The 27,027-nt window shown below is 54.2% G+C and overlaps 2 protein-coding genes across 3 annotated transcripts; one reads left to right on the top strand and one right to left on the bottom strand.

Annotated features, from left to right (window-relative positions):
- Nucleotides 1-719: 719 nt before the first annotated feature.
- PABPN1 (poly(A) binding protein nuclear 1) lies at nucleotides 720-6,184 on the bottom strand. The gene is given in 8 exon segments (XM_082780586.1): nucleotides 720-997; nucleotides 1,909-2,026; nucleotides 2,029-2,065; nucleotides 2,152-2,239; nucleotides 4,047-4,153; nucleotides 4,229-4,296; nucleotides 4,383-4,497; nucleotides 6,068-6,184. Coding segments are annotated over 7 exon segments (540 nt in total). The 5' UTR covers nucleotides 4,465-4,497; nucleotides 6,068-6,184; the 3' UTR covers nucleotides 720-957.
- Nucleotides 6,185-14,282: 8,098 nt separating this feature from the next.
- SLC7A8 (solute carrier family 7 member 8) lies at nucleotides 14,283-26,728 on the top strand. 2 transcript variants are annotated; one of them, XM_082780564.1, is made up of 11 exons: nucleotides 14,283-14,454; nucleotides 17,267-17,471; nucleotides 18,692-18,843; nucleotides 19,832-19,957; nucleotides 21,259-21,412; nucleotides 21,485-21,608; nucleotides 21,692-21,795; nucleotides 23,046-23,142; nucleotides 24,222-24,371; nucleotides 25,269-25,446; nucleotides 26,092-26,728. In XM_082780564.1, the coding sequence occupies exons 1-11, from the start codon at nucleotides 14,301-14,303 to the stop codon at nucleotides 26,301-26,303; spliced, it is 1,656 nt and encodes a 551-aa protein (XP_082636690.1). In that variant the 5' UTR covers nucleotides 14,283-14,300; the 3' UTR covers nucleotides 26,304-26,728. The 2 variants fall into 2 exon arrangements, with proteins under 2 accessions (XP_082636690.1, XP_082636691.1); XM_082780565.1 differs by lacking the exon at nucleotides 19,832-19,957.
- Nucleotides 26,729-27,027: the final 299 nt, after the last annotated feature.

Raw genomic sequence — 27,027 nt, 5'->3', positions numbered from 1 at the left:
CTGGGAGGCAACTGGGAATGAACTGGTGTGGAACTGGGCTGAACTGGTAGGGACTGGGAGTAAACTGGGCTAAACTGGGAGTGAACTGGGAGCAACTGGGACATACTGGGAAGGAACTGGGCAAACTGGGAGGTGACTGGGAGTGAACTGGGATGGAACTGGGCTATACTGGGAGAGCCTGGGGGCAAACTGGGCTGAACTGGGAGGGAACTGGGGGTGAACTGGGAGCAACTGGGATGGTACTGGGAAGGAACTGGGTGAACTGGGAGGAACTGGGATGGAACTGGGCTATACTGGGAATGAACTGGGGCAACTGGGAGTGACCAAGAAGGACCAGTGGGCAACTGGGAGACAACTGGGATGTACTGGGGCAAACTGGAAGCAACTGGGAATGAACTGGAATGGAACTGGGCTATACTGGGAGGGACTGGGGGCAAACTGGGCTGAACTGGGAGCAACTGGGAGAGAACTGGGACGTACTGGGAGCAAACTGGGCCAAACTGGGCCCCCCCTGTGTGTGTAGGCCCCTCCCCCTCCCTTTAAGCCCCTCCCCCTCCCTCAAGCCCCTCCCCCTTTAGGCCCCGCCCCCAATCACGTGACACCGGCCGCCATCTTTTTTTCCCCCCTCTTTATTAACCCCTCCCCCCCCCCCATATAAGGGCAAGCGAGCCCCGCCCCCTCCTCCCACAGGCCCCGCCCCCTCCCTTTGCGGCTCCTCCCCCTCTTTTTTAAGCCCCGCCCCCCGCCCTTTAAGCCCCGCCCCCCGCCCAGGGCGACGTCCAATCCGGCGCCACCTGCAACGATAAGAGAGAAGAGAAGGGGGCGGGGCCAAGGGGGGAGGGGGCGTGGCTAAAGGGGAGGAGGGGGCGTGGTCAGGTGGAGGAAGGGGGGGCGGGGCCTCGAGGGGGGTAGCCCCGCCCCCCTACAAAGGGGCGGGGCCAAAGTGGGCGGCGGCCGTCAGTAGGGGGAGTACCAGGAAGTGGCGCGGGCGCGGCCCCTGCAGAGAGACAAAGGGGGCGGGGCTGGAGGACCGGAAGGGGCGGGGCTGGAGGACTCGAGGGGCGGGGCCAGCGAGCCGAGGGGCGGGGCCAGGGAGCCAAAGGGGGGACCCAGGGGGAGCCCTAAAGGAGCCCCCCCAGAGGCTCTGCCCCCATTGGCTCCGCCCACATTTGGCCCCATCCCATGTGGCCACGCCCACCTCGAGCCCCGCCCCTTATGAGTCTGTCATGTTAAGCCCCGCCCCCTTTACCATTCCCACTTTAAGCCCCGCCCCCTTTAAGCCCCACCCCCTCCCCTATTCCCCCATAGATACTATAGGAACCCCTTTAAGCCCCTCCCCTTTGACCCTACCCCTTTAAGCTCCGCCCCCTCCGCCCCCACCCACTTAAGCCACGCCCCATGAGGCTCCACCCACTCGAGCCACGCCCCCTTTAGGCCACGCCCTCTCCTATATTCCCTCCCCCAGAGCCTCCATTAGGCGACCTCTCCCCCCAGACCCCCCTCACCTCCCAAACTCCGCCCCTGGGACCCCGCCCACTTAGGCCACGCCCCCTAAGACCCCACCCACTTAGGCCACGCCCCTTTTAGCCCCTCCCCTTCCTGTTTTCCCTCCCCCAGAGCCACCCAGAGCCACTATAGAAGACCCAAACCCCTTGACCTCCCAAACTCCACCCCCTGAGACCCCGCCCACTTAAGCCACGCCCCCTAAGGCTCCACCCACTCAAGCCACGCCCCCTTTAGGCCACGCCCCTTCCTCTATCTGCTCCCATAGCGCCTCCCGTAGGCACCACAGAGACCTCCAACCCCCCTCCCCTCCCAAACTCCACCCCCTCCGACCCCGCCCCGCTACGCCCCGCCCCCCGAGGCCCACCCCGTTAGGCCCCGCCCCCCGGAGGCCCCGCCCCCCACCTGTAGGCCCTCCCGCGGGGCCGGCTGTAGGCGCTGTAGAAGCGGGCGCGGGCGGAGCTGTAGCCGCCCCCTCGGCCCCGGTACCGAGCCCGGGGGAAGCCCCGGTCGGTGCTGCTGATCCCGGCCGATTGGTCCGTTTGTCCCGTTTGGGGATCACCTGTGACGTCACCGAGGGGGCGTGGTCACTGGGGACACGCCCACCTAGGCCACGCCCCCTTTGGGTGAAGCCACGCCCCCTCCTACCTTAATCTGCCGCCCGCGGAAGAGGGACTCGTCCAGCGCCATCGACGTCCGCACCGACTCCTTGTCCGAGAACTCGATGTAGGCGAACCTTTTTTGGGGCAAAAACGCACAATTTTGGGTCACTTCAGCCTTCTTCAGGCCCTTTCCATCTCTTTAGAACCTTTTCGTTATTTTTGTGCGGTGTTTTGGGGGTTATTTGGGGAGTTTGGGTCGTTTTTGAGACTTTTTTGAGGTGATGCGCATTTTGGGGTGTTTTCAGGGATTTCGCCTTTTTTTGCGTTTTTTTGGAGTGTTTTGGTAATGTTTGGGGTGTTTAGGGTGTTTTTTTAGGGGTTTGGGGACTTTTCAGGGTCTTCTGGGGGTTCTTTTGGGGTTGTTTTGGGGTTTTAGGAGCTTTTTTGGGGGACTTTTAGGGTTTTGGGGCTTTTTAGGGTCTTTTGTGTACTTTGGGGCACTTTAGGATTTTTTGGGGGTTTTCTGCGTTTTTTTAAGGGTCGTTTCAGGACTTTTGGGGAGCGTTTTCCCTTTTCTGGGGGATTTCAGGAGATTTTAGGGGTATTTTCCCTTTTGGGGGGACTTTTTCCCCTTTTTGGGGACGTTTCAGGATTTTTGGGGGCATTTTTACCTTTTTGGGAGATTTCAGGATCCTTGGGAACATTTTGGGGTTCTTTGGGGGCTTTTCAGGGCTTCTGGTTTCATTTCTGCTTCTTTGGGGTCTTTTTGGACCAATTTGGGCCGTTTCAAGCCTTTTAGGGCTCCCTGGGGCTCTCTGGAGTCTTTTGGGACCCTTTGGGGGCATTTTGGGGTCTTTTGGGACCTTTTTGGGCGTTTGAGTGTCTTTTAGGACTCTTTTGGGGGCATTTCAGGGTCTTTTGGGGCTCTTTGGGGTCTCTTAGGACTCTTTTGGGCATTTCGGGGTCTTTTGGGACTCTTGGGACTCTTTTGGGGCATTTCAGGGTCTTTTAGGACACTTTTGGGGCTCTTTGGTGTTTCTTGGGACTCTTTTGGGGCTCTTCAGGCTATTTTGGGGCATCTTCTGGGGTCATTTGGGACTTTTTGGGGTCTTCTGTGGCTTTCAGGGTCTTTTGGTGTCCTTTTGGGTTCCTTTGGTCCCTTTGGGGCCATTTCGTGTCCCTTTGGGGCCATTTAGGTCCCTTTTGGGTCTCTTTGGGGCCATTTCTGGGCCATTTTGGGTCCCTTTGGGTCCCTTTTGTGTCCCTTTGGGGCCATTTAGGTCCCTTTTGGGTCCTTTGAGTCCTTTCAGGTCCCTTTGGGGCCATTTAGGTCACTTTTGGGTCCATTTAGGTCCCTTTTGGGCCATTTCGGGTCCCTTTGGGTTCCTTTGGGGCCATTTAGGTCCCTTTTGTGTCTCTTTGGGTCCATTTAGGTCCCTTTGGGTCTCTTTTGGGCCATTTTGTGTCCTTTTGGAGCCATTTCGGTCCCTTTTGGGTCTCTTTGGGACCATTTCAGGTCCCTTTGGGGCCATTTTGGTCCCTTTTGTGTCTCTTTGGGGCCATTTAGGTCCGTTTTGGGTCTCTTTGGGTCCATTTTGTGTCTCTTTGGGTCCATTTAGGTCCATTTCTGGTCCCTTTGGGGCCATTTAGCTCCCTTTTGTGTCTCTTTGGGGCCATTTCTGGCCATTTTGTGTCCCTTTTGTGTCTTTTTGGGTCCATTTAGGGTTCCTTTGGGTCCCTTTTATGTCTTTTTGGATCCATTTAGACCCATTTTGGGTCCCTTTTGTGTCTTTTTGGGTCCCTTTTGTGTCTCTTTGGGACCATTTCGGGTCCATTTCAGCTCCCTTTAGGCCCCTTCCGAGCCCCTTTCCGCTCCACCCCCCCTCCTCCCCCCCGGGTGTAATTTTGGGGCCAATCCCCGTGTTTTCGGGTCCCCCTCACCCTTTGGGGTGCCCGCTGTACTTGTCGCACAGGATGGTGACGCGGTTGACGGAGCCGCAGCCGTGGAAGTGGGCCTCCAGCTCCTCCGCCGTCGCCCCGTAGTCCACCTAATTAACAGGGGGCGGGGCTTAGCTAACGAGGGGGCGGGGCTAATTACCGAGCCACGCCCATTTAACCCTTACATTGCCCACGTAGATGGAGCGAGCGTCCGCCTCCATCTTCTCCTCCAAGGACATGATGACCGGGCCGGCTGCGGGGTGGGAGGAGCCTCGGTGAAAAGGGGCGGGGTTTAAAAGGAAGGGGCGGGGTTATGGTAATGAGGGGGCGTGGCCTGACCGTTGCCCGGCGGGGGGCTCATGTTCATTTGTTTCTCCACCTCGTTCTGCAGCTCCTTCAGCTTCTCCGCCTCCTCCTCCATCTCCCGCACCCGGGCCTTGATGGCCTCCAGCTCCTGGGGGGGGGGAAGGGGGCGGGGTTAAAAGGGTTAGGCCACGCCCACAAAGGGGGACACGCCCACTGGTGACGTGGGGGAACGCCCACTGGGAGGGGGCAACCCATGTGTGGGACCGGACCCCCCTCACATGACCCCACATGGCCCCAGACCCCCTCACATGACCCCATGTGACCCCAGGACCCCCCTCACGTGACCCCATGTGACCCCAGACCACCCCCATGTGACCCCAGGACCCCCCCTCACATGACCCCACATGGCCCAAGACCCCCCTCACGTGACCCTAACACCCCCCATGTGACCCCACATGACCCCAGACCCCCCTCACATGACCCCATGTGACCCTAACACCCCCCTCATGTGACCCCATGTGGCCCCAGACCCCCCTCACATGACCCCAGACCCCCCTCATGTGACCCCACATGGCCCAAGACCCCCCTCACGTGACCCCAGACCACCCTCACGTGACCCTAACTCCCCCCCATGTGACCCCAAACCCCCCCCACGTGACCCCAACCCCCCCCCCCAGCACCCAGGACCCCCCCTCGCCCCCCCCAAAGTGACCCAAAAACCCCTTAAACCCACCCCAAAACCCCCCCAAACCCCCCAAATCCCCTTTTCCAGCCAAATTCCGCCCTCATGTGACCCCAGACCCCCCCCACGTGACCCAAGACCCCCCTCGAGCCCCCAAAACCCCATTTTCCGCCCAAATTCCTGCCCCACGTGACCCCAGCCCCCCCTCACGTGACCCCGTCCCCCCCACCCCCCATTTTCCCGCCAAACCCCTCCCCCACGTGACCCCCTCCCCCCCATTTCCCGCCATTTCCTTCCTCCACGTGACCCCACACCCCCTCCCTTCCTCCTCCCGCCCCCCAAACCCCCCCAAACCTCCCAAAACCCCCTCAAACCTCCCCAAAACCCCCTCAAACCTCCCCAAAACCCTCAAATCCCCTTCAAACCGCCCCCAAACCTCCCCAATCCCCCCTCAAACCCCCCAAACCCCCTCAAACCACCCCCAAACCCCCCCCAATTCCCCTCAAACTCCTCCAAAGCCCCCCTAATTCCCCCCAAACCACCTCCAAAACCCTCAACCTCCCCCAAACCACCTCCAAACCCTCTCAAATCCCCCCCAATCCCCCTCAAATCCCCCCAAACCTCCTCAAACACCCCCAAACCCCACTCAACCCCCCCCAAAACCCTTCAAATTCCCCCCAATCCCCCCCAAACCCCTCCAAACCCCCCCAAACCCCTCAAATCCCCCCCAAACCCCCTTCAAACCCCCTCAAATTCCCCCAAACCCCTTTCAAACCCTCTCAAACCCCCCCAAACCCCCTCAAATCCCCCCCAAACCCACCTCAATTCCCCCCAATCGCCCTCCAAACCCCCCCTAATTCTCCTCAAATCCCCCCCAAACCCCCTCAAAACCCTCCCACCCCCCCCAAACCGCCCCAAACCCCCCCAATTCCCCTCCAAACCCCCTCAAACCCCCCCAAACCCCGCTCAACCCCCCCAAACTCCCCCCAATTCCCCCCAAACCCCCCCCCAACCCCCCCCCCGTTCCCCCCCTCACCGGGTCCTCGATGGCGGAGTCCCCCGCGTCTCCGTCCCCGAGCCCGGCCTCCTCCTCCAGCTCCTCGTGGCCTTCGTGAGGCGCCTGCGGCCCGGCGGCTCCCCCGGCACCACCACCACCACCGGCCCCGGCCCCACCGGCCCCACCGGCGGCCGCTCCGGCACCCCCAGCACCCCCCCCACCCCCCGCCGAGGCCGACACCGCCCCGGCTGCGGCCCCGGCGGCCGAAGCCGGCGCCGCCAGCGACGAGGAGGCGGCAGCGGAGCCTCCCCCGGCGCCCCCCGGGCCTCCCCCAACGCCCCCCGGGGCCGCTCCGCCGCCGCTCGCCCCCCTCTCCCCCCCCGCGCCCCCTCCGCCGCCTCCTCGGCCGGCCCGGCCGCGAGCCCCGGCCTCCCCCGCCTCGTCCCCGTGGTGGTGGTGGTGGCCGGAGGAGCCCAGCCCGTTGCCGTAAGCCCCCGGCCCGGGGCCCGGCTCCGAGGCCGCCGCCGCCGCCTGCCCGGAGCCGCCGGAGCCGCCGCCGCCCCGCAGCGCCGCCGCCATCTCCGCCCGGCGCATGCGCGGCGCCGCCGGCCGCTGATTGGCCCAGAGGGGCCCGCGGGGGCGGGGCCCGGAGGGGGGTGGGGGGGGTCTTAAAGGGGACGCGGCGCCCGGGTGGGAGAGGCTGGGGGGGGGGTTGAAAGTTTTAGATGTTTTTGGGATGGGTTTTAAAGGTTTCGGGGGTTTATAGAGGGTGAGGGTGTGGGATTGGGGTTATCGGGGGTTTATGAGGGGTTTGGGGAGGGTGTGGGTGGGTAATGGGGCGTTTTGCCCTCAGTTTCCTTCTCGGCCTTCAAAAAAACGTTTTTTTCCTCATTTTTATGCTTAATTTTGTCAAATGTTAAAATTATTAATAGGTATTATGTAAATGTTACCTCAGGATTTAAGGAATTCGGGGTTTATGTGGGGTTTTAGAGGGGTTTGGGGAGGATGTGGGTGGGTAATGGGGCGTTTTGCCCTCACAGTCTTTCTCGGCCTTCAAAAAACGTTTTTTTTCCTCGTTTTTATGCTTAATTTTCTTCATATTATAATTTTTTAATTGCTACTGTGTAAGTGTTACTTCAGGATTTAAGTATTTTCGGGTTTATGTGGGGTTTTAGAGGGGTTGGGGGAGTGCATGGATGGGTAATGGCTCGTTTCCCCCTCAGTCAACTTCTCGGCCTTCAAAAACCGTTTTTTTCCTCGTTTTTATGCTTAATTTTCTTAATATTATAATTTTTTAATTGCTTTTGTGTAAGTGTTACCTCAGGATTTAAGGAATTTTGGGTTTATGTGGGGTTTAGAGGGGTTAAGAGAGAGTAAGGATGGGTGAAGGCTCGTTTCCCCCTCAGTCTCCTTCTCGGCCTTCAAAAAACGTTTTTTTTCCTCGTTTTTATGCTTAATCTTGTGAATATTATAATTTTTTAATTGCTGCTGTGTAAATGTTACTTCAGAATTGAAGGAATTCGGGGTTTATGTGGGGTTTAGAGGGGTTGGGGGAGAGCATAGAGGGGCAACTGTTTGTTTCTCCCTCGCAGCCCTTCTCAGCCCTCAAAAAACGTTGTTTTTCCTCGTTTTTATGCTTAATTTTGTTAATATTGATGTTTTTAATTGCTACTGTGTAAATGTTACCTCAGGATTTAAGGAATTTCGGGTTTATGTGTGTTTTAGGGGGGTTTGGGGGCAGCGCGGATGAGTAACGGCTCCTTTCCCCCTCAGTCGCCTTCTGGGCCCTCAAAAAAACATTTTTTTCCCTCTTTTGTTTGCCTACTTATATCAATATTAATTTTTTTTATAGTTATTATGTAAATGTTACCTCAGGATTTAAGGAATTTCGTGTTTATGTGGGTTTTAGAGGGTTTGGGGGAGAGCACAGAGGGGTAACTGCTCGTTTCCCCCACACAGGCCCTGAAAAAAAATGTTTTTTCCACCGTTTTTATGCTTAATATTGTTGTTACTGAGATTTTAAATGGATATTGAGCAAATTTTACCTCACAATTTAAGAACTTTTAGGTTTCTGTGGGGTTTAGAGGGGTTAGGGGAGAGTGCAGAGGGGTAACGGTGCTCTTCTGCCCCTCAGAGCCCTTTTAGGCCCTCGAAAACCATTTTTCTCCTAATTTTTACCTTTTATTGTGTTTTTAATCAACATCTTCACTCGCTATTATGCATATTTTACCTCATAATTTCATTCATTTTGTGTTTATTTCGGATTTAGAGGGGTCAGGAGAGAGCGCGGAAGGGTAACAGCGCTCGTCTCCCTCTCAGAGCCCTTTTCGTCCCTCAAAAACCGTTTTTTCCCCCGTTTTTATCCTAAATCGTGTTTTTATCATCATTTTAACCAATATTGTGCATTTTGTTCCCTCAGAATTTAGCAGATTTCCTGTTTATTTTGGTTTTAGAGGGGTCAGGAAAGGACACTGCGGGCTCACAGGGCTCACTTCCCCCTCAGAGCCCTTTTCGGGCCCTAAAACCCACTTTTTCCCCCACTTTAATCAAAAACTGTGCCTTTATCAATATTTTAACTCATTATTACGTGTGTGTAACCTCATCGGTTCATTAATTTAATTAATTTTGTATTTATTTTGGCTTTAGAGGGGGGTAAGGGAAGCGCACAGCTGGCTGACAGCACTCAATTCCCCCTCACAACACTTTGTTTTTTCCTTCAAAAACCCCTTTTCTCCTAATTTTTAACGTTAATTGTGCTTTTTAAAAATAAACGTATTAAACTTTATGCATATATAACATTATTAAAATGTTTAAAATAAATTTAGTTTTGTTTTAGAGGCGAAAGGAAGGCACACTGCTGCCTGTCGGCACCCATTTCCTCCTACAAGCCCCATCTCTGCCCTTAAAACCCCTTTTTTCGATATTTCCATCATCAATTATGTAATTATCTGTATTTTAATTACTAATTGTGCAATTTTTGCCACATAATTCAATTATTTTTGTGGTTTTTGCCTGTTCTAACGGCGCGTGCAAAGCACAGTGAGAGCTGACAGCTCTGATTTCCCCCTCACCACCCCTCCCTGCCCCTAAAAAAACCCTTTTCCTCACAATTTCCCCCCTTGTTACGTTATTTATCACTAATTATGTTAAAAAAAAATATCCACGATAATTAATTAAATAAAAGGTTTCCTCAAAACTTAATTGTTTGCAGTCCTTGTGCTGCGTGCAAGGCCGTGCCAAGCGCCTCTCAGAGGGTCACCTTTGCATGCCCTTAAAATCCCCTTTTCCTCACCGTTTTCCTCATGAATTACATCATTATCAAAACCTTAATTATTGTTAATCTCTTTCAGTTAATTATTTTGCATACATTTCGTCAAATTTACACAATTTAAGCTCTTTTCAACAGTGAAAGCAAAGCACGCTGCTGACCAACTGCCCAAATTCCCCGCTCAGGGCCCATTTTCTACCCTTAAAAAAAAAACTTTCCTCACAGTTTCTGCCACTAATTACGTCTTTCTTCATATTTTAATTTATTATTCTGCAAATATTTTCTTTTAGCTTAAATTGTTTGTTTTCACACCAGCTTTAAAGAGCAAAAAGCGCTGCTGACAGTGCTCTTTCCCCCCTCAGAGCCCTTTCCTGCCCTTAAAAAACCCCTTTTCCTCACCACTTTAATCATTAATTATATTCCTACCCAGTTCTTAATTATTAAGCACCCATTTCTCCACAAATTAATTATTTTTAATTATTTACATTGGTTTTTAATGGCACGGACAACACACAGTGCTGAGCAATGATGCTCGTTTCCCCCTACAGAGCCGCTTTCCACCCCAAAAAAAAAACTTTTCTTCCCCATTTTAATCACAAATTATGCTTGTGCAAATGCTATAATTAATTATTCTTCCCTCAATAATTAATCACTTTGAGCTATTTTTAATTATTTATACACTTTTAAAGGGATAAGCAAAGCAGACTATGGACTGACAGTGCCCGTTTCCCCCTCAGAGCCCATTCTCCACCCCCAAACCCCCTTTTTATTATTTTTTTAATTATTAATTGCGTAAATATGAACAAATTAATTAATAATTACTCACAGATTTCCACAAAAAAAGCTAAATTTTTACTTTTTTCGCCGCTTTTGAAGGCCCATGCAAAGCACGCCGCCATCTCAGCCTCCCTTCCCCTCAGTCTCCCCCCCCCCCCCATTAATTAATTACCCCCCAGGTTAATTAATTAGCTGATTAACCCCGCCGACTGGAGCGGCCAATTAACAAAGGCCCGTTAACAAAGCTCCGTTAATACTTGGCGCAACTTATTAATTAGCGAGGTAATTAGCGGGCGGGGAATTAAGGGCCCCGCGGGGGCCGGTTCGAGGCGGCCGCAGCCCCTCGGTTAATTAATGAGCAATTAATTAATTAATTAATGAACCGCAGCGGGTTAATTAATGAGCAATTAATGGCGAGGGGTTAATTAATGACCAGTTAATTGGGGAGGGGGGCGGGGGGGAGCGCGCATGCGCGGCCGCTCGAAAAAAGGGCGGGAAACGCGAGTGGGGGGGCTGGCGGAGCCGGCGCCGGGGGGGGGGAGAGATTTTGGGGTGAAATGAGGCGAAATTGGGGTTTTTGGGGGGTGAGGGGGGGCTATGGGGGAAAGTGAACGGATTTGGGGGAATTGGGGGGAAACTGCTGAGGGAAAAATTGTGGGGAATCGGGGAAGGGAGGGGATTTGGGGGAAAATGAGAGGAATTGGGGTTTGTGGGGGAAATGGAAAATCTGTGGAGAATTTGGGGGGAATTGAGGGGATTTGGGGAAAAACAAAGGGAAATTGGGTGTGGGGAAACTGAGGCAAGCCTTTTTTTTTTTTTTTCCCAAAGTTGGAATGTGAGGGGAATTGGGGTGAAAGTGGAGAGAATTGGGAAAAGTGAGGGGGAGTGGGTGAAATTTTGGGGAAACTGAGGGAAAATTTGTGGAGATTTGGGGGAAAGTGAGGGAAATTTGGGGGAAAAGTGGCGAAAATAAGGAAAATTGGGGAGAGCTGAGGGAAGCTGTGGGAGGGAGTTGGGTGAAATAGAGGGGAAATTGGGCAAAAATGGGGAATTGGGGGAAACTGAGGTAAAATTGGGGAGATTGGAGGGGGAAAGTGGGGGAAATTGGTCCAAATTGGGGCAAAAGAGGGGAATTGGGGGTGGTTTGGGGTGGGATCAGGGTGAAATTGAGGGGGAATTGGGGAAAAATTGGAGAAAGTGAGGGAAATTGGGCAAGACTGGGGAAAATGAGGAGATTTGGGAGGAGGAATAAGGGGAAAGAGAGAGAAATTGGGGGGAAATTGGGGGGATTACAGGGGAGAAGGGGGAGAAATTTGAGGGAATTTGAAGGGAAATTGAGGAAAAAAGGGGGAATTGAAGGGAAATGAGGGGAATTTGGGGGGAATTTGAGGGAAATGAGGCAATCTGAAGGGAAATTGGGGAAAATGGGGGGGATTTGAGGGGAAAATGCGTGGATTTCAGGGGATTTTAGAGGGATTTGAGAAAATGGGGGGGATTTGAAGGGAAATAGGAGGAATTTGGGGTGAAACTGAGGAGTATGGGGCAATCTGAAGGGAAAATGAGAGGGATTTGAGGGGAAATTGAGGAGAAAAGAGGGAGTTTGAGGGGAAATTGAGGAGAAAAGGGGGGATTTGTGGGAAAATTGGGGGAATTGAGGGGGATTTGAGGAGAAATAGGGAAGAATGGGGGGGATCTGAGGGGAAATTGAGGGGAAAGAGGGGGATTTGAGTGGAAGTTGGGGAGAATAGGGGTGATTTGAGGGGAAATTGAGGAGAAAAAGGGGGATTTGAGGTAAAAATGGGGGGAAAAGGGGAGAATTGAGGGGAAAAAAGGGGGATTTGAAGGAAAATTGAGGGAAAAAGGGGGGATTTGAAGGGAAATCAAGGGGAGAAAGGGGGATTTGAGGGGAAATCGAGGGGAAAAAAGGGGATTTGAGGGGAAATGGAGGGGAAAGAGCGGGATTTGAGGTAAAAATGGGGGAAAAGGGGAGAATTGAGGGGAAAAAGGGGGATTTGAAGGGAAATTGAGGGAATAAAGGGAGATTTGAGGGCAAATTGAGGGGAAAAAGGGGGATTTGAGGGGAAATCGAGGGGAATAATAGGGGATTTGAGGGGAAATTGAGGGAAAAATAGGGGATTTGAGAGGAAATTGAGGGAAAAATAGGGGATTTGAGGGGAAATCGAGGGGAATAAGAGGGGATTTGAGGGGAAATTGAGGCAAAAAAGGTGTTTTTTGAGTTCAAAACTGCGACTCGGGCCCAACTCCAGGCAACCCAAGGGGAGCAGCGCGGGTTTGGGCCCAAACCCGCCGGAATCGGGCAACCCGGGGGCAGCCGGGGGGGGGTCCCCGTGCTGTCCCCACCCCCCCTTCTCCTTCCCACCCTCGTCATCCTCACCCCCCCGGCTGGGGCCGAAGGTCCGGGCCCCGTTATCAGCGTCTGCGAGGTGAGGCCGAAGGTCGGCGGGCAAGGAGGGCCCGCGGACGCCGAGGAGACGCCGGGGGGGGGGTCCCTTCGCCCTTCAAATCCCCTCTTTTCACCTTTTTCCCCCCATTTTCCCCACCTTCCCGCCCCCTTGGGGTGTCCGCCCCGCTCTCGGGGTGTCCCCTTGTTTTTTTTTAGGGGGTTTCACTGCTTTTTCTGGGTTTTTCTCCTCAGTTTTTGAGGCGTTCTCCTCGCTCTTGAGGGGCTCCCCTGCGTCTTCAGGGGTTTTCCTTCATTTTTGGGGGGTTTTCCTTCATTTTTTTGTGTTTTTCCTTCTTTTTTTATGTGTTTTTCCTTCATTTCTGTGAGGTTTTCCCTTCGTTTTTGATTTTTTTCCTTCATTTTTTGGTGTCTTCCCTTCACTTTTGGGGGTTTTCCCTTCACTTTTGATTTATTCTCCTTCATTTTGTGGGGTTTTTCCTTCATTTTTGATTTTTTTCCTTCATTTTTGGGGGGTTTTCCTTCACATTTTGGGGTTTTCCCTTCATTTTTGATTCTTTCCTTCACTTTTTGGGGTCCTTCCTTCACTTTTTGGGGTTTTCCCTTCACTTTTTGGGGTCTTTCCTTCACTTTTTGAGCTTTTTTCCTTCACTTTTGGGGGTTTTCCCTTCATTTTTGTTTTTCTTCCTTCATTTTGGGGGGGTTTCCCTTCATTTTTGGGTTGTTTTCCTTCACTTCTGAGTTTTTTTCCTTCACTTTTGGGGGTCTCCCCTCCGTTTTGAGGCTTTCTCCCCATTTTTTGGGGTCCCCTTTCCTTTTCTGGGGGGGTCTCCTCCATTTCGAGCCCTTTTCCTTACTTTTTTAGGGCCTCCCCCTCCATTTTGAGCCCATTTCCCCATTTTTAGCGCCTTCCCCCTCCATTTTCAGCCCATTTCCCTATTTTTAGGCAGCTTTCCCCTCCATTTTAATCCATTTTCCCCATTTTTCAGGGCTCCCCCCTCCATTTTAAGCCAATTTCCCTATTTTCCAGCATCACCCCCCACATTTTCCCCCTTTCTCCCCCTTTTCGCCCCTTTCCCTTTATTTTTGGGACCATTTCCCCCCCATTTCCACCCTTTCTCCTTATTTTTACCCATTTCCCCTTTAATTTCAGTGTCACTCCCCCCTTTTTTCACCCATTTCTCCCCCATTTTCACCAAATTCCCCCCTATTTTTTTAAATAACCCCCCCATTTCACCCCTTTTCCCCCCATTTTCACCCATTTTCCCCTTATTTTTTAAATAACCCCCCCCATTTCACCCTTTTCTCCCCTTTTTCCCCCTTTATTTCTTAATCAACCCCCCCATTCCCCCCCCTTTTCCCCATTTTCACCCTTTTTCCCCTTATTTTTTTAAATAAACCCCCCCACTTCACCCTTTTCTCCCCTTTTTTCCCCTTTATTTTTTAATTAACCCCCCATTTTCCCCCTTTTTCCCCCATTTTCACCCAAATTCCCCCTTATTTTTTTAAATAACCCCCCATTTCACCCTTTTCACCCCTTTTTTCCCCTTATTTTTTTAAATAACCCCCCCATTTCACCCCTTTCCCCCCCATTTTCACCCAAATCCCCTTTATTTTTTTAAATAACCCCCATTTTAACCTAAATTCCCCCTTACTTTTTTAACCACCCCCCCATTTTCCCCCTTTTTCCCCCCAAACCCCCCCCTTTTCCCCCCAAACCCTCCCCCCCCAAACCCCTCCCCCCCCAAAACCCCTCCCCCTGCCCCTCCCCCCCCCCAATAACCAACCCCCCCCCCAACCACCCCATGGCAGGGGGGTCCCGGCAGCGGGGGGGGGCCCCCCCCAAGGAGCCCCCTCCCCAAAATTCGGGGTCCCCCCCCCCAGGAGGCGACGAGGGGGGGGGCGGCGTGGCCCTGAAGAAGGAGATCGGGCTGCTGAGCGCCTGCGGCATCATCGTGGGTGAGCCCCCCCCCCTAATTAACACCCCCCGCCCTTAATTAACCCCCCCTGCAAAAATTCCGACCCCCCCGCTCGTTAATTTCACCGTTTCCCACCCATTTTTAACGCCCCCCCCCCCCCCGTTTTCCCAAGCGGCTGTCACCTTGAGCCGCCTGGCGCTGGGGCTGGGGGGGGGCAAAACCCTAAAAATACCCTAAAAATACCCCCCAAAAAAACCAAAATACCCTAAAAATACCCTAAAAAACCCTAAAAAAAACTAAAAAACACCCTAAAAAATTACAAAAACAACTAAAAAACCCTAAAAGTAGAAAAATAAGCCCAAAATTAAAGGGGTTTTAGGGGGCGACCCCCACCCCTGAGGGCGTTTTGGGGGGGTTTTAAGGGGTTTTGGGGGGGTTTAGTTTTTTTTGGTGCTTTTTTGGGGGGATTTAGGGGTTTTTGAGGGGTTTAGGGTGGTTTTTAAGGGGGTTGGGGGTGAATTAGGGTTTTTTTTGGGGGGGGTTTAGGGGGTTTTAGGGGGGTTGGGGGGGGTCTTTAGGGGGGTTTAGGGGATTTAGGATGTTTTTTGGGGGGATTTAGGAGTTTTTGGGGGGATTTAGGATGATTTGGGGGGTTTGGGGGGGGAATTAGGGATTTTTGGGGGGATTTAGGAATTTTTTAGGGGATTTCAGGAGGGTTTGGGGGGGTTATGGGGGGGTTTTAGGGGGGTTGAGGGGCTTTTAGGATTGTTTTTGGGGGGATTTCGGATTTTTTGGGGGGAATTTAGGATTTTTTGGGGTGTTTAGGGGGGAATTAGTTTATTTGGGGGGGCAACTTAGTGTTTTTTGGGGCGATTTAGTGTGTTTTTAGGGGTTTTGGGGGGTGTTTTTAGGGTTTGGGGGGGCTTTAGGGGGGATTTGGGGGTATTTTAGGGGGATTTCGTTATTTTTGGGGGGGATTTTGGGGCGATTTGGGGGTTTTTAGGGGTTGTGGGCGCCCCACAACCACCCCGGGACCTTCGTACCCCACGCCCCTGCCCCTTGCCCCCGGTAATTGCCCCCCCCCCCCCCGTAATTACTGCCCCTTAATTACCCCCCCCCTAATTACCCCTTGGATTTACACCCGGGCGTTTCCTCCCCACCCCCCCCATATTTTTATCCTCATTTCTCCCCCCATTTTTTTAAAAATTGAACCATTTAAAGTTGAATTTCCCTTTTTTCCCGTTATTTTCCATATTTTCACCCCCCCGGGTTTCTCCCCCCTATTTTTACCCCCCCCATTTTTACCTATTTTTCCTCCTTCCCATGAATTTTAAGTTGTCCAAATTTAAATATTTGAAGATTTTATTTTAAATATTTGAATTTTGAATTATTAAAATTTAAAATTTCAACATTTTAATTTTAAATTTGTATTCCTTTATTTTTTAAATATTTTACATGAATTTCTTTTCCTTTAATTTTCAATTTTAATATTTCCTTCCTATGCATTTAAACATATAAAATCCCCAATTTTGAATTTTCGATTCTGAATTTACAATTTTGAAGTTTTACATAATTTACATGAATTTTTACATAAAATTTCAAATTTGGAATATCTTAATTTTAAGGGAATTTTTGAATGTTCCATGTTTCATTATCAATTTTCAACTTTTTAGGTTTCAGTTCTCAGGTTCCGATTTTTACGTTTTTAGGTTTCGATTGTTTGACTTTTAAATTTAAATTTTTAGATTTCAACTTTTTGATTTTGATTTTTAGATAGATATCGACTTTTCGATTTTTTAAATCTTTGGATTTTAGACTTTCAGACTTTCAAATTTAGATTTAAAAAATTTCGATTTTCGATTTTTGATTTTCAAACTTTGGTTTTAGATTTTAGATTTTTAGATTTTCAGGTTTCAGATCTTAGATTTAAAATTTCAGATTTTCAGATTTAGATTTCCAAAAGTTAGATTTCCAAACTTTAATTTTAGATTTCAGATTTTCAGATTTCGATTTTAGGTTTTTGATTTCAGATTTCAAATTTTCGATTTCGCTTTTCATTCCTATGATTTTAAACGAAATATTCAATTTTTAGATTTGGGTTCTTAGTTTTCAATTTTTAGGTTTTTGAATTTTGAATTTCCGATTTTCAACTTATCAGGTTTGGATTGTTAGGTTTAGATCTTTAGGTTTTTAGATTTTGACTTTGATTTTGATTTTTTAAATTCTTAGGTTTAGATTTTTGATTTTAGATTTCAAATTTTTTATTTCAGATTTTTGATTGTAGATTTTCAAATTACAGTTTTTTGTTTTAGATTTTCAAATTTCGATTTTTAGGTTTTGATTTTTAGGTTTCGATTTTTAGGTTTTTAGATTTTGACTTTGATTTTGATTTTTAGATCCTTAGGTTTAGGTTTTTGATTTCAGATTTTTGATTTTCGATTTCAGATTTCCAAACTTTGATTTTCTATTTCCAAACTTTGATCTAAGATTTTAAGATCTAAGATTTTAAGATCTAAGATTTTAAGATCTAAGATTTTAAGATTTTGATTTCAGATTTTAGATTTAAGATTTTAGATTTTCAAATTTAGATTTCAGATTTCAGATTTTCGATTTCGCTTTTCATTCCTATGAATTTCTACCTATAAAACTTCAATTTTTTTTTTAAGATTTTAATACAAATTTCTAATTTTTTTTTCCAGGGAACATCATCTAAAATTTAGATTTCAGATTTCAGATTTCGATTTCAGATTTTCAAATTTTCGATTTCGCTTCTAATTCCGATGACTTCCTACCTATAAAACTCCATTTTTTTTTTAAATTTTAATGCAGATTTCTATTATTTTTTTTTTCAGGGAACATCATCGGCTCGGGCATCTTCGTCTCGCCCCGGGGGGTGCTGGGTAACGCGGGCAGCGTGGGCGTGGCGCTGGCGGTGTGGGCGGCCACGGGGGTGGTGACGGCGCTGGGGGCGCTGTGCTACGCCGAGCTGGGCGCCACCATCCCCAAATCCGGCGGGGACTACGCCTACGTCAAGGACATCTTCGGAGGCATGGCGGGGTGAGCCCGGGACCCGCGGGGGGCGGGGCTTGCGCCGGAAGGGGCGGGGCTTCGACTTGGGGGCGGAGCTGTGGAGGTAGAGGGCGCCGCCCATAAGTATGGTGGCAATTACACCTCCAAGGGGGGCTTAAAATGGGGTGATAAACCTCAGGGGGCGGGGCTAGGAGCCTCAGGGGGCGGAGTTTAAATCCGTAGGGGGCGTGGCTTAAAATTGGGGGCGGAGTTATGGAGGTGGAGGGCACCGCCCACACGGATGGGAGCAATTACACCTCCAACGGGGGCTTCAGGGGGGTGATAAACCTCAGGGGGCGGGGCTAGGAGCCTCAGAGGGTGGGATGATAACCCAAGGGGGGCGGGGCTTGCGCCGGAAGGGGCGGGGCTTCGACTTGGGGGCGGGGTTGTGGAGGTAGAGGGTGCCGCCCACAAGTCTGGTGGGGGTTGTGCCTATGGGGATGGCTTCAGGGGGGTGATAAAGCATGGTGGGAGGAGCTAGGAGCCTCAGGGGGCGTGGCCAGAACTCATAGTGGGCGGGGCTATAAGCCACAGGGGGCGTGGCTTAAAATGGGGGCGGGGTTATGGAGGTAGAGGGCGCCACCCACAAGTCTGGTAGGGGCTGTGCCTATGGGGATGGCTTCAGGGGGGTGATAAACCTCAGGGGGCGGGGCTAGGAGCCTCAGGGGGCGGAGCTTAAATCCGTAGGGGGCGTGGCCATAACCTACAGGGGGAGGGGCTTTAAGGGGGCGTGGCCACAGGGCTCAGCATCCCAGTCCTTAAGTTACCGGCAGGGCGATAACCCACAGGGGGCGGGGCTAGGACCCAGAGTGGGCGGGGCTATAGACCCAGGGGGGCGTGTCCTTATACCCCGGGGGGGCTTAAGGGGGCGTGGCCACATGGGGGGCGGGGCTTAAAGTGGGAGGGGCCACGGCTCATTATCCCCACCCCTACCCCTAACATCATGGGATAACCACTGGGGTATACGGGGAGATAACCCAGAGTGGGCGGGGCTACAGACTCGGGGGGGCGTGGCCTTATACTTCAGGGGGCGGGGCTTAAATGGGCGTGGTCACATGGGGGCGGGGCTCAAAGGGGGGCGGGGCTAAACCTCATTATCCCCACATCTTGCGATAACCCCCGGGGTATACAGGGAGATAACCCACGGGGGGGGGGCGGAGCTAAGGGCGGGGGCGTGTCCTGGAGGCCCCGCCCCTGCCCCCCGATAGGTTCCTGCGGCTGTGGATCTCGGTGCTGGTGATCTACCCGACCAATCAGGCGGTGATCGCCCTGACCTTCGCCAGCTACGTCCTGCGCCCGCTCTTCCCCGCCGGCGGCGCCCCCGAGCCCGGCCTCCGCCTGCTGGCCGCCGCCTGCCTGCGTGAGTGGACACGCCCCCCTGGGGCCTAGGCCACGCCCCCTGCGCCCAGGCCACGCCCCCTTGCACGCTCGCCCCTCCCCTTGCACGCTCAGCCCCTTGCACACTCGCCTCCCGTTGTATGGCCGCCCTCTCTCCCACCCGACCTTGCCCCCAGGCCACGCCCCCTGCCCCTAGACCACGCCCCTTTGTTCAGGACACGCCCCCTGCCCTCAAGCCACGCCCCCTTGCACGCTCACCCCTCCCTTTGCACGCTCAGCCCTTGCACACTCACCCCCCTTCTATGGCCACCCTCTCTCCCACCCGACCCTGTTCCCTCCTTGCTCCCAGGCCACGCCCCCTTTCCCCAGGCCACGCCCCCTTGCACACTCAGCCCCATTACTCCACCCCCTTGCACGCCCCTTGCACACTCCCTCCCATCTCCACCCCCTTGCACACTCACCCCCCTCCCCTCCCCCCCTTGCACACTTGCTCCCATTGCTCCACCCCCCTTGCACACTCGCCCCTCAGCCCTTGCACACTCAGCCCTTGCACGCCCAACCCTATTGCCCCCCCTTGCACACTCCCCCCTTGCACACTCCCCCCTATTACCCCATCCCCTTGCACATTCACCCCCTTTCTCCCCCCCTTGCACACTCCCCTCTTCCCCCCTTGCACATCCCCCTTGCACACTTGCCCCTCCCCCCTTGCACACTCACCCCCATTCCCCCACCCCCTTGCACACTCACTCCTTGCACACTCGCCCCCATTACCCACTCCCTTGCACACCCACCCCACCCCCTTGCACACTCGCCCCTTGCACACTCACCCCCATTCCCCCACCCCCTTGCACACCCATCCCCTTGCACACTCACCCCCAATACCCCATCCCCTTTCCCCCTCCCCCTTGCACACCCAACCCCATTACCCCCCCCCTTGCCCACTCCCCTTGCACACTCACCCCCCCCCTTGCACACCCCCCTTGCACACTCACCCCTCCCCCGTCCCGCAGTGCTGCTGACGTGGCTGAACTCGTTCAGCGTTCGCGGTGCCACGCGGCTGCAGGACGCCTGCACGGCCGGGAAGCTGCTGGCCCTCGCCCTCATCGTGGCCACCGGCGCCTGGCGCCTCGCCACCGGTCCGTCCAATTAGCCCCCGCGCTAATTAGCGCCCCCCCGCCCCTAATTAGCGACGGGAACCCCTAATTAGGGAGGAGAGACCCACACATTGACACTGGGACCCCACAGATTGACCCCAAACTAACACCAGGGACAATTCAGTTACAGTCACAGCCCCCTAATTAGCACTGGGAGACACTAATTAACATTGGGAGGCCCTAATTAGTGCCTTGGGACCCTTAATTAGTGACAGGAGACCTTAATTAGTGATGGGAGACCAATAAATTAACACTGCAACCCCACAAATTGACCCCCAACTAACACCAGGGACCCTTCAGTTATCACCAGGACCCTCCTAATTAGCACTGGGAGACCCTAATTAGCATCAGGGAACCCTAATTAGTGCCTTGGGACCCTTAATTAGCGACAGGAGACCTTAATTAGTAACAGGAGACCCATAACTTAACACTGGGACCCCAAAAATTGACCCCCAACTAACACCAGGGACCCTTCAGTTATCTCCAGGACCACCTAATTAGCACTGGGAGACCCTAATTAGCATCAGGGAACCCTAATTAGTGCCTTCAGGCCCTTAATTAGCAATGGGAACCCTTAATTAATAGCAAGGACCCCCCAAATTGACCCTGGGAGCCCCCAAATCAGCACCGGGATGACCCCAACTCAAATCAATGGGTTCTTAATTAAAACCAGGGGGCCTAATTAAAATCGGGGGGGTTAATTAAAATCAGGGGGGGCTTAATTAAGAATGGGAGGGCTTAATTAACAATGGGAGGGGTTAATTAATTAGGGGAGCCCCCTAAATTGACCCTGGGACCCCAAATCAGTGCTGGGTGTCCCCAATTCAAATCAAGGGGTCCTAATTAAAACCAAGGGATCTTAATTAAAACCAGGGGTGCTAATTAAAATCAGGGGGTCCTAATTGAGCCCTCCCAGTCTTAATTAGCAATGGGAGGGCTTAATTAATTAGGGGAGACCCCCAGATTGACCCTGGGACCCCAAATCAGCGCCGGGTGTCGCGACTTCCAACGGGGTGGTCCTAATGGAAATCAAGGGGTCCTAATTAAAACCAAGGGGCCTAATTAAGACTGGGGGGCTTAATTAAGAATGGGAGGGCTTAATGAACAATGGGAGGGCTTAATTAATTAGGGGAGACCCCCTGATTGACCCCCAAATCATCGCCGGGGACGCCCCAGTTCGCGTCGGGCTCCAATCCGATCCAATCCCTCCCAACCGAGGGCCCTTAATGAACGCCGGGGGGGTCCCTAATTAACTGCAATTAACTAATTAGCGCCCCCCCCAGGCCACGCGGGCTGGCTGCAGCCCCCCCTGTCCTTCTCGTGGCTGCAGCCCCCCGAGGCGGGCCGGGTGGCCATGGCCTTCCTGCAGGGCTCCTTCGCCTACGGGGGCTGGAACTTCCTCAACTACGTCACCGAGGAGCTGGTGGAGCCCGAGCGGTAAGCCCCGCCCCCTCGTTTGCATCCTCATTTGCATGGATCGGCGTAGCCACGCCCCTTTTTCCTTATAAGGAACCTGCCCCGGGCCATCTTCATCTCCATCCCCTTGGTCACCGCCGTCTACATCTTGGCCAACGTCGCCTACGTCACCGCCATGACCCCCTACGAGATCCTCCAATCGGACGCCGTGGCCGTGGTGAGTGGCCCCGCCCCCTTCAGAACAAGCCACGCCCGCCTCCTGACCCCTCCCTTTCTAACCACGCCCCCTCATTTGCATAGACCTTCGGGGAGAAGGCGCTGGGGCCCCTGGCGTGGCTGATGCCGGCGGCCGTGGCGCTCTCCACCTTCGGGGGGGTCAACGGCTCGCTCTTCACCGGCTCCAGGTAGGAGGACACGCCCCCCGCGGGCCTGGACACGCCCCCTGCTGGCCTGGACACGCCCCCCTCCCGATAGGGCACGCCCACTCTGAGAGGGAGGCCCACCCACTTTTTTGGGGGGTTGCACCCTGTTGGGGTGGAGATGCTTGGTAGAAATTGGGCATGGGCCCTTTAAGAGAAGCCACGCCCCTTTCTGACTGGCCACACCCTATTCTTACTGGACACGCCCCTTTCTGTTTAGCCACGCCCCCTTCTAACCCTGGGCTCCGCCCACTTTTTGGGGGGTCGCACCCTATTGGGTTGGGGATGGTCAGTAGAAATTGGGCAGGGCCCCTTTAAAAGAAGCCACGCCCAGTTCTGATTGGCCGCGCCCTCTTTTTGACTAACCACGCCCCCTTCTGTTTAGCCACGCCCCCTTTAAAGCCTGGGCTCCGCCCACTTTTTGGGGGGTCGCACCCTATTGGGGTGGGGACGTTGGGGTGGAAATTGGGCAGGGCCCCTTTAAGAGAAGCCACGCCCCTTGCAGAAAGACCACGCCCACAAAGGGGGACACACCCACTGAAGACCACGCCCCTTTCTGATAAAAAGGACACGCCCACATTTAGGCCACGCCCCCTTGGTATCCCGGCTCTCCTTTAGCGTTTCCTATGAAGCCACACCCCTTTATAGGCCACGCCCCTTACTCAGAAGCCACGCCCCTTTAGAAGCCACACCCCTTCGTCCACGCCCACACCAGGCCACGCCCCTTTAAACCCCGCCCCTTCAAGCCATGCCCCCATCCCTCCCCACCCCCTTTTCCACACCCCTTCCCTTTACGCCCCGCCCCTTCCTCTAAGACACGCCCCCTTATTTTCAAGCCACGCCCCCTATTCATAAGCCACGCCCATTATTCACAAGCCACGCCCCTTATTTATATGTCATGCCCCTTGTTTTCAAGCCACGCCCCCTTAATCACAAGTCACGCCCCTTAATCATAACCACACCCCTTATCCACAAGCCACACCCCCTTATTTTCAAGCCACGCCCCTATCTCTAAGCCACGCCCTTTATCCAGAAGCCACGCCCCTTATCAATAAGCCACGCCCACCCCAACAAGCCCCACCCCTCCCCACCCTGCACCCCCTTTCCCCCTCCCCTTTCCCACCCCTCCCCTTTAACCCCGCCCCCTCCGACCCCGCCCACCGAGGCCCCTCCCCCCCGAGTCCCCTCCCCCTTAGTCCCCGCCCCCTCCCCCCTAAGCCCCGCCCCTTTTCCAGGCTGTTCTACGCGGGGGCGCGCGAGGGGCAGCTGCCGGCCCTGCTGGCCATGATCCACCTGCGGCGCCGCACCCCCATCCCCGCCCTGCTCGTCACCGTGAGTGGGCGGGGCCTCGGGGGGCGGGGCCTCAAGGGGCGGGGCCTCGGGGGGCGGGGACAAAAGGGGCGGGGCCAAAGGGGGCGGGGTTGAAGTGGCGGGGGAGCGCCAAGGGGTGGGAGCCGGGGTGGGGGTGGATGGGGGGAGGGGGCGGGGCCTAAAGGGGGAGGGGCTTAGGGGGGTGGGGGTGAAGGGGGAGGGGCCTCAGGGGGTGTGGTCAAAGGGGGCGGGGCCAAAGGGGGCGGGGCTAAAGGGGTGGGCGTGCCTGGTTGGGCGGTAGCCAGGTACCCCTGATATGGGGGGTGGATGGGGGGAGGGGGCGGGGCTTAAAGGGGGAGGGGCTTAAAGGGGTGGGGATGAAGGGGGAGGGGCCTCAGGGGGTGGGGCGTAAGTGGGTGGGGTCAAAGGGGGCGGGGCTTAAAGAATTGACACGCCCACTTCGATAATAGGCACGCCCCCCTGAGGTATGGGGATGGGGGTGAAGAGGTTGAAGGGCAGGGGGCGGGGCTAAAACGGGGTGGGCGGGGCTTAGAATGGGTGTGGATTTATGGGAGGAGCTTAAGGGTTGACCACGCCCCTTTTCTATCAAGCCACGCCCCAAATGTGGGTAGGAAGTGGGTTTAGAGGCCCCGGCGGCCATCTTGTGTGGGTTACCGAGTGGGTGGGTGGGGTCAGCGGCTGGTGGGCGTGGCTTAGGATGGGCGCGGCTTTATGGGCGTGGCTTAAGGGTTGACCACGCCCCTTTTACATCAAGCCACGCCCCCAAAGCGGGTCATAGGTGGTGTGCAGAGGCCCTGGTGGCCATCTTGTGTGGGTTATCCAGCAGGTGGGTGGGGCTAATGGCTGGTGGGCGTGGCCTAGGATGGATGGAGAGTTGTGGGCGTGGCTTAATGATTGACCACGCCCCTTTTCTATCAAGCCACGCCCCCAAGGAGGGTGTTTAGTGGGTTTCGAGGCCCCGGCGGCCATCTTGTGTGGGTTACCGACTGGGTTGGCGGGGTCAGCGTTGGGTGGGCGTGGCCGGGGGCGGGCGTGGCGAGGTGGGCGTGTCCTAATTAGCCCCTCCCCTTCCTCTGCAGTGCGTGTCCACCCTGCTGATGCTGGTGTCGGGCGACACCTACACGCTCATCTCCTACGTGGGCTTCGCCAACCACCTCTGGTACGGGGTGGCCGTGGCCGGGCTGCTGGTGCTGCGCTGGAGGGAGCCCCACAGGCCACGCCCCATCCGGGTGAGGGGGCGGGGCTTAAGGGGGAGGGGTCTCCAAGGGGCGGGGCTTAACTGGGTGGGGGCGGAGGGGGCGGAGAGGGAAGGCTTGGGGGGTCTTTTTCACCCCATTTTGGCTCTTTTTGGGTCCCTTTGGGTTTGTTTTGGGTCCTTTTTGGGGTCCTTTGGCGTCTTTTTGGGTCTTTTGGGGTCCTTCTGGCTCTTTTTGGGCCACTTCTGGCTCTTTTTGGGCCTTTTTCCCCCTCTTTTGGGTCTTTTTCACCCCTCCTTGGCTCCTTTTGGGTCCTTTTGGGGTCCTTTGGTGTCTTTTTGGGTTTCTTTGCCCCACTTTTGGCTCCTTTTGGGGTCACTTCTGGGTCTTTTTGGGTCTTTTTGGGTCACTTTTGCATTTTTTTGGGTTGTTTTGTGTCCCTTTTGGGTTCTTTTGTGCCCCTTTGCCCCACTTTTGGCTCTTTTTCGCCTCTTTTGGGGTCTTTTTGGGTCCCTTTTGGCTCTTTTTGGGTCTTTCTGGGTCTTTTGGGGTCACTTTGGGTCACTTTTGGGGCTTTTTGGGTCCTTTTCCCTCACTTTTGGGCCTTTTTCCCCCTCTTTTGGGTCTTTTTCACCCCTTTTTGGCTCCTTTTGGGTCCTTTTGGGGTCCTTTGGTGTCTTTTTGGGTCCCTTTGGTTCACTTTTTGCTCTTTTTCGCCTCTTTGGGGCTCTTTTTGGGTCACTTTTGCATCTTTTTGGGTTCTTTTGTGCCCCTTTTGGGTTCTTTTGTGTCCCTTTGCCCCACTTTTGGCTCTTTTTGTGCCCCTTTCCCCCCTCCCTTCCCCCCCACTCCCCTCCCAGCCCCCTCCCCTTTAACGACTCCCCCTAATTACCCCCCCATTAATTAATTACCCCCATTTCCCCCCCCCAGGTGCCGCTGGTGCTGCCGGGGCTGTACCTGCTGCTCTGGGGGGCTCTGGGGGTCCTGGCCCTGCTGCGGGAGCCCCTGGCCTGCGGCGTGGGGCTGGCGGTCACCGCGGCCGGGGCCCCCGTCTACCTGCTGGCCCTGCGGCCCCGCAACAAGCCCCCGGCCCTACACAGGGCTGTCGGTAAGGGACCGCGATTTTGGGGACACTTTCGGGGATTTTGGGGGCGTTTGGGGTCATTTGGGGTCATTTGGGGTCTCTAGGGGGAGATTTGGGGTCTCTAGGGGACATTTTGGGGGCTTCGGGGGCGTTTTGGGGGGCTTCAGGGGCGCTTTGGGGGCCACTTTGGGGTCATTTGGGGTCTTCGGGGTCTATTTGGGGTCTTGGGGATCCATTTAGGGTCATTTGGGGTCACTTTAGGGTCATTTGGGGTCGTTTTGGGGTCATTTGGGGTCTCTAGGGTCCCTTTGGGGTCGTTTACGGTCAGTTAGGGTCGTTTTGGGGTCCTTTTTGGGGTCATTTTGGGGTCTCAGGGGTCTATTTGGGGTCTTTGGGATCCATTTTGGGTCTTTAGGGGCCACTTTGGGGTCTTCCGGAACCATTTTGGGGCAATTTGGGGTCATTTAGAGTCTTCTGGGATCATTTTGGGGTCATTTGGGGTCTTTAGGGGCCATTTTGGGGGCTTTGGGGTCCATTTTGGGCCCAATTTGGGCGATTTCGGGTGCATGCAGCACTTCCAGGACCATTTGGGGTCGGTTTGGGCTTTGGGGGGGGCTGATTTTTGGGGTGAATTGGGGCCTTTTTGGCTCACGGCCGCTCTCCCCGCAGCCTCCCTGACGCGCCTGGGCCAGCAGCTCTGCCTCGTCGTCTACCCCCTCAGCGACCCCCAGCCCCATAGCGCGCCCCATAGCGAGCCCCATAGCGACCCCCAGCCCCACAGCGAGCCCCATAGCGACCCCCGGCCCCATAGCGAGCCCCACGGCGACCCCAAAAGCCCCGGGGAGGAGCAGCAGCCGCTCGCCGCCCAGCCCCACAACTGAGCGCTATGGGGCTGCCCCATAGCGCTGTGGGGCTGCCCCACATCTCCACCCCATAGGGCTGCCCCACACATCCCTATAGGGCTGCCCCACATCTTGCTATGGGGCTGCCCCACACATTCTATGGGGCTGCCCCACAAGTGTGCCTTAAGGGGCTGCCCCACATCTGAGCCCTATGGGGCTGCCCCACATATCCCTATGGGGTGCCCCACATCTTGCTATGGGGCTGCCCCACACCTCCTCGCTATGGGGCAGCCCCCCAAGTGTGCCTTAAGGGGCCGCCCCACACCGCTATGGGGCTGCCCCACACCTGAGCCCTGTGGGGCTGCCCCACGCCTCCTCCCTATGGGGCTGCCCCACAGATTCTATGGGGCCGCCCCCCACACTCCGTGTAGGGCCCGACGTAAATAAACAAACTGTGCTGACACCTCTGGGGGCGTGGCTATGCAAATCAGGGGGGCGGGGCCAGGGGGCGGGGCTGCGTAAACAAAGGCGTTTCTGTAGGTCCTACGTAAACAAACCCATTTTGGGGGGGAAAATGTAAACAAGGGTGTTTTTGTAGGGCCTACGTAAACAAACCCATTTTTGGGGGGTTCTATGTAAAGAAAGGCGTTTCTGTAGGTCCTACCTAAACCTGCTTGGGGGTCCCATGTAAACAAACCCCTTTTTGTAGGTCCTATGTAAACAAACCCAATTTTGGGGGGCTCCTATGTAAACAAACCCATTT

This window comes from Aythya marila (genome assembly GCF_965140915.1).
Source record: "Aythya marila genome assembly, chromosome: 28".
In the NCBI taxonomy this organism is placed as follows: Eukaryota; Metazoa; Chordata; class Aves; order Anseriformes; family Anatidae; genus Aythya; species Aythya marila.
The sequence above is the reverse complement of the archived record's forward strand: the minus strand, read 5'-3'. Positions and strand labels throughout refer to the sequence as shown.

Coding starts and splice junctions, on each gene's coding strand:
- SLC7A8 (XM_082780564.1), top strand. CDS start 14,301: ATGGCAGGGGGGTCCCGGCAGCGGGGGGGGGCCCCCCCCAAGGAGCCC. Junction 14,455..17,266: donor CGCCTGCGGCATCATCGTGG/GTGAGCCCCCCC, acceptor TTTTTTTTTCAG/GGAACATCATCGGCTCGGGC. Junction 19,958..21,258: donor CGCCTGGCGCCTCGCCACCG/GTCCGTCCAATT, acceptor CGCCCCCCCCAG/GCCACGCGGGCTGGCTGCAG.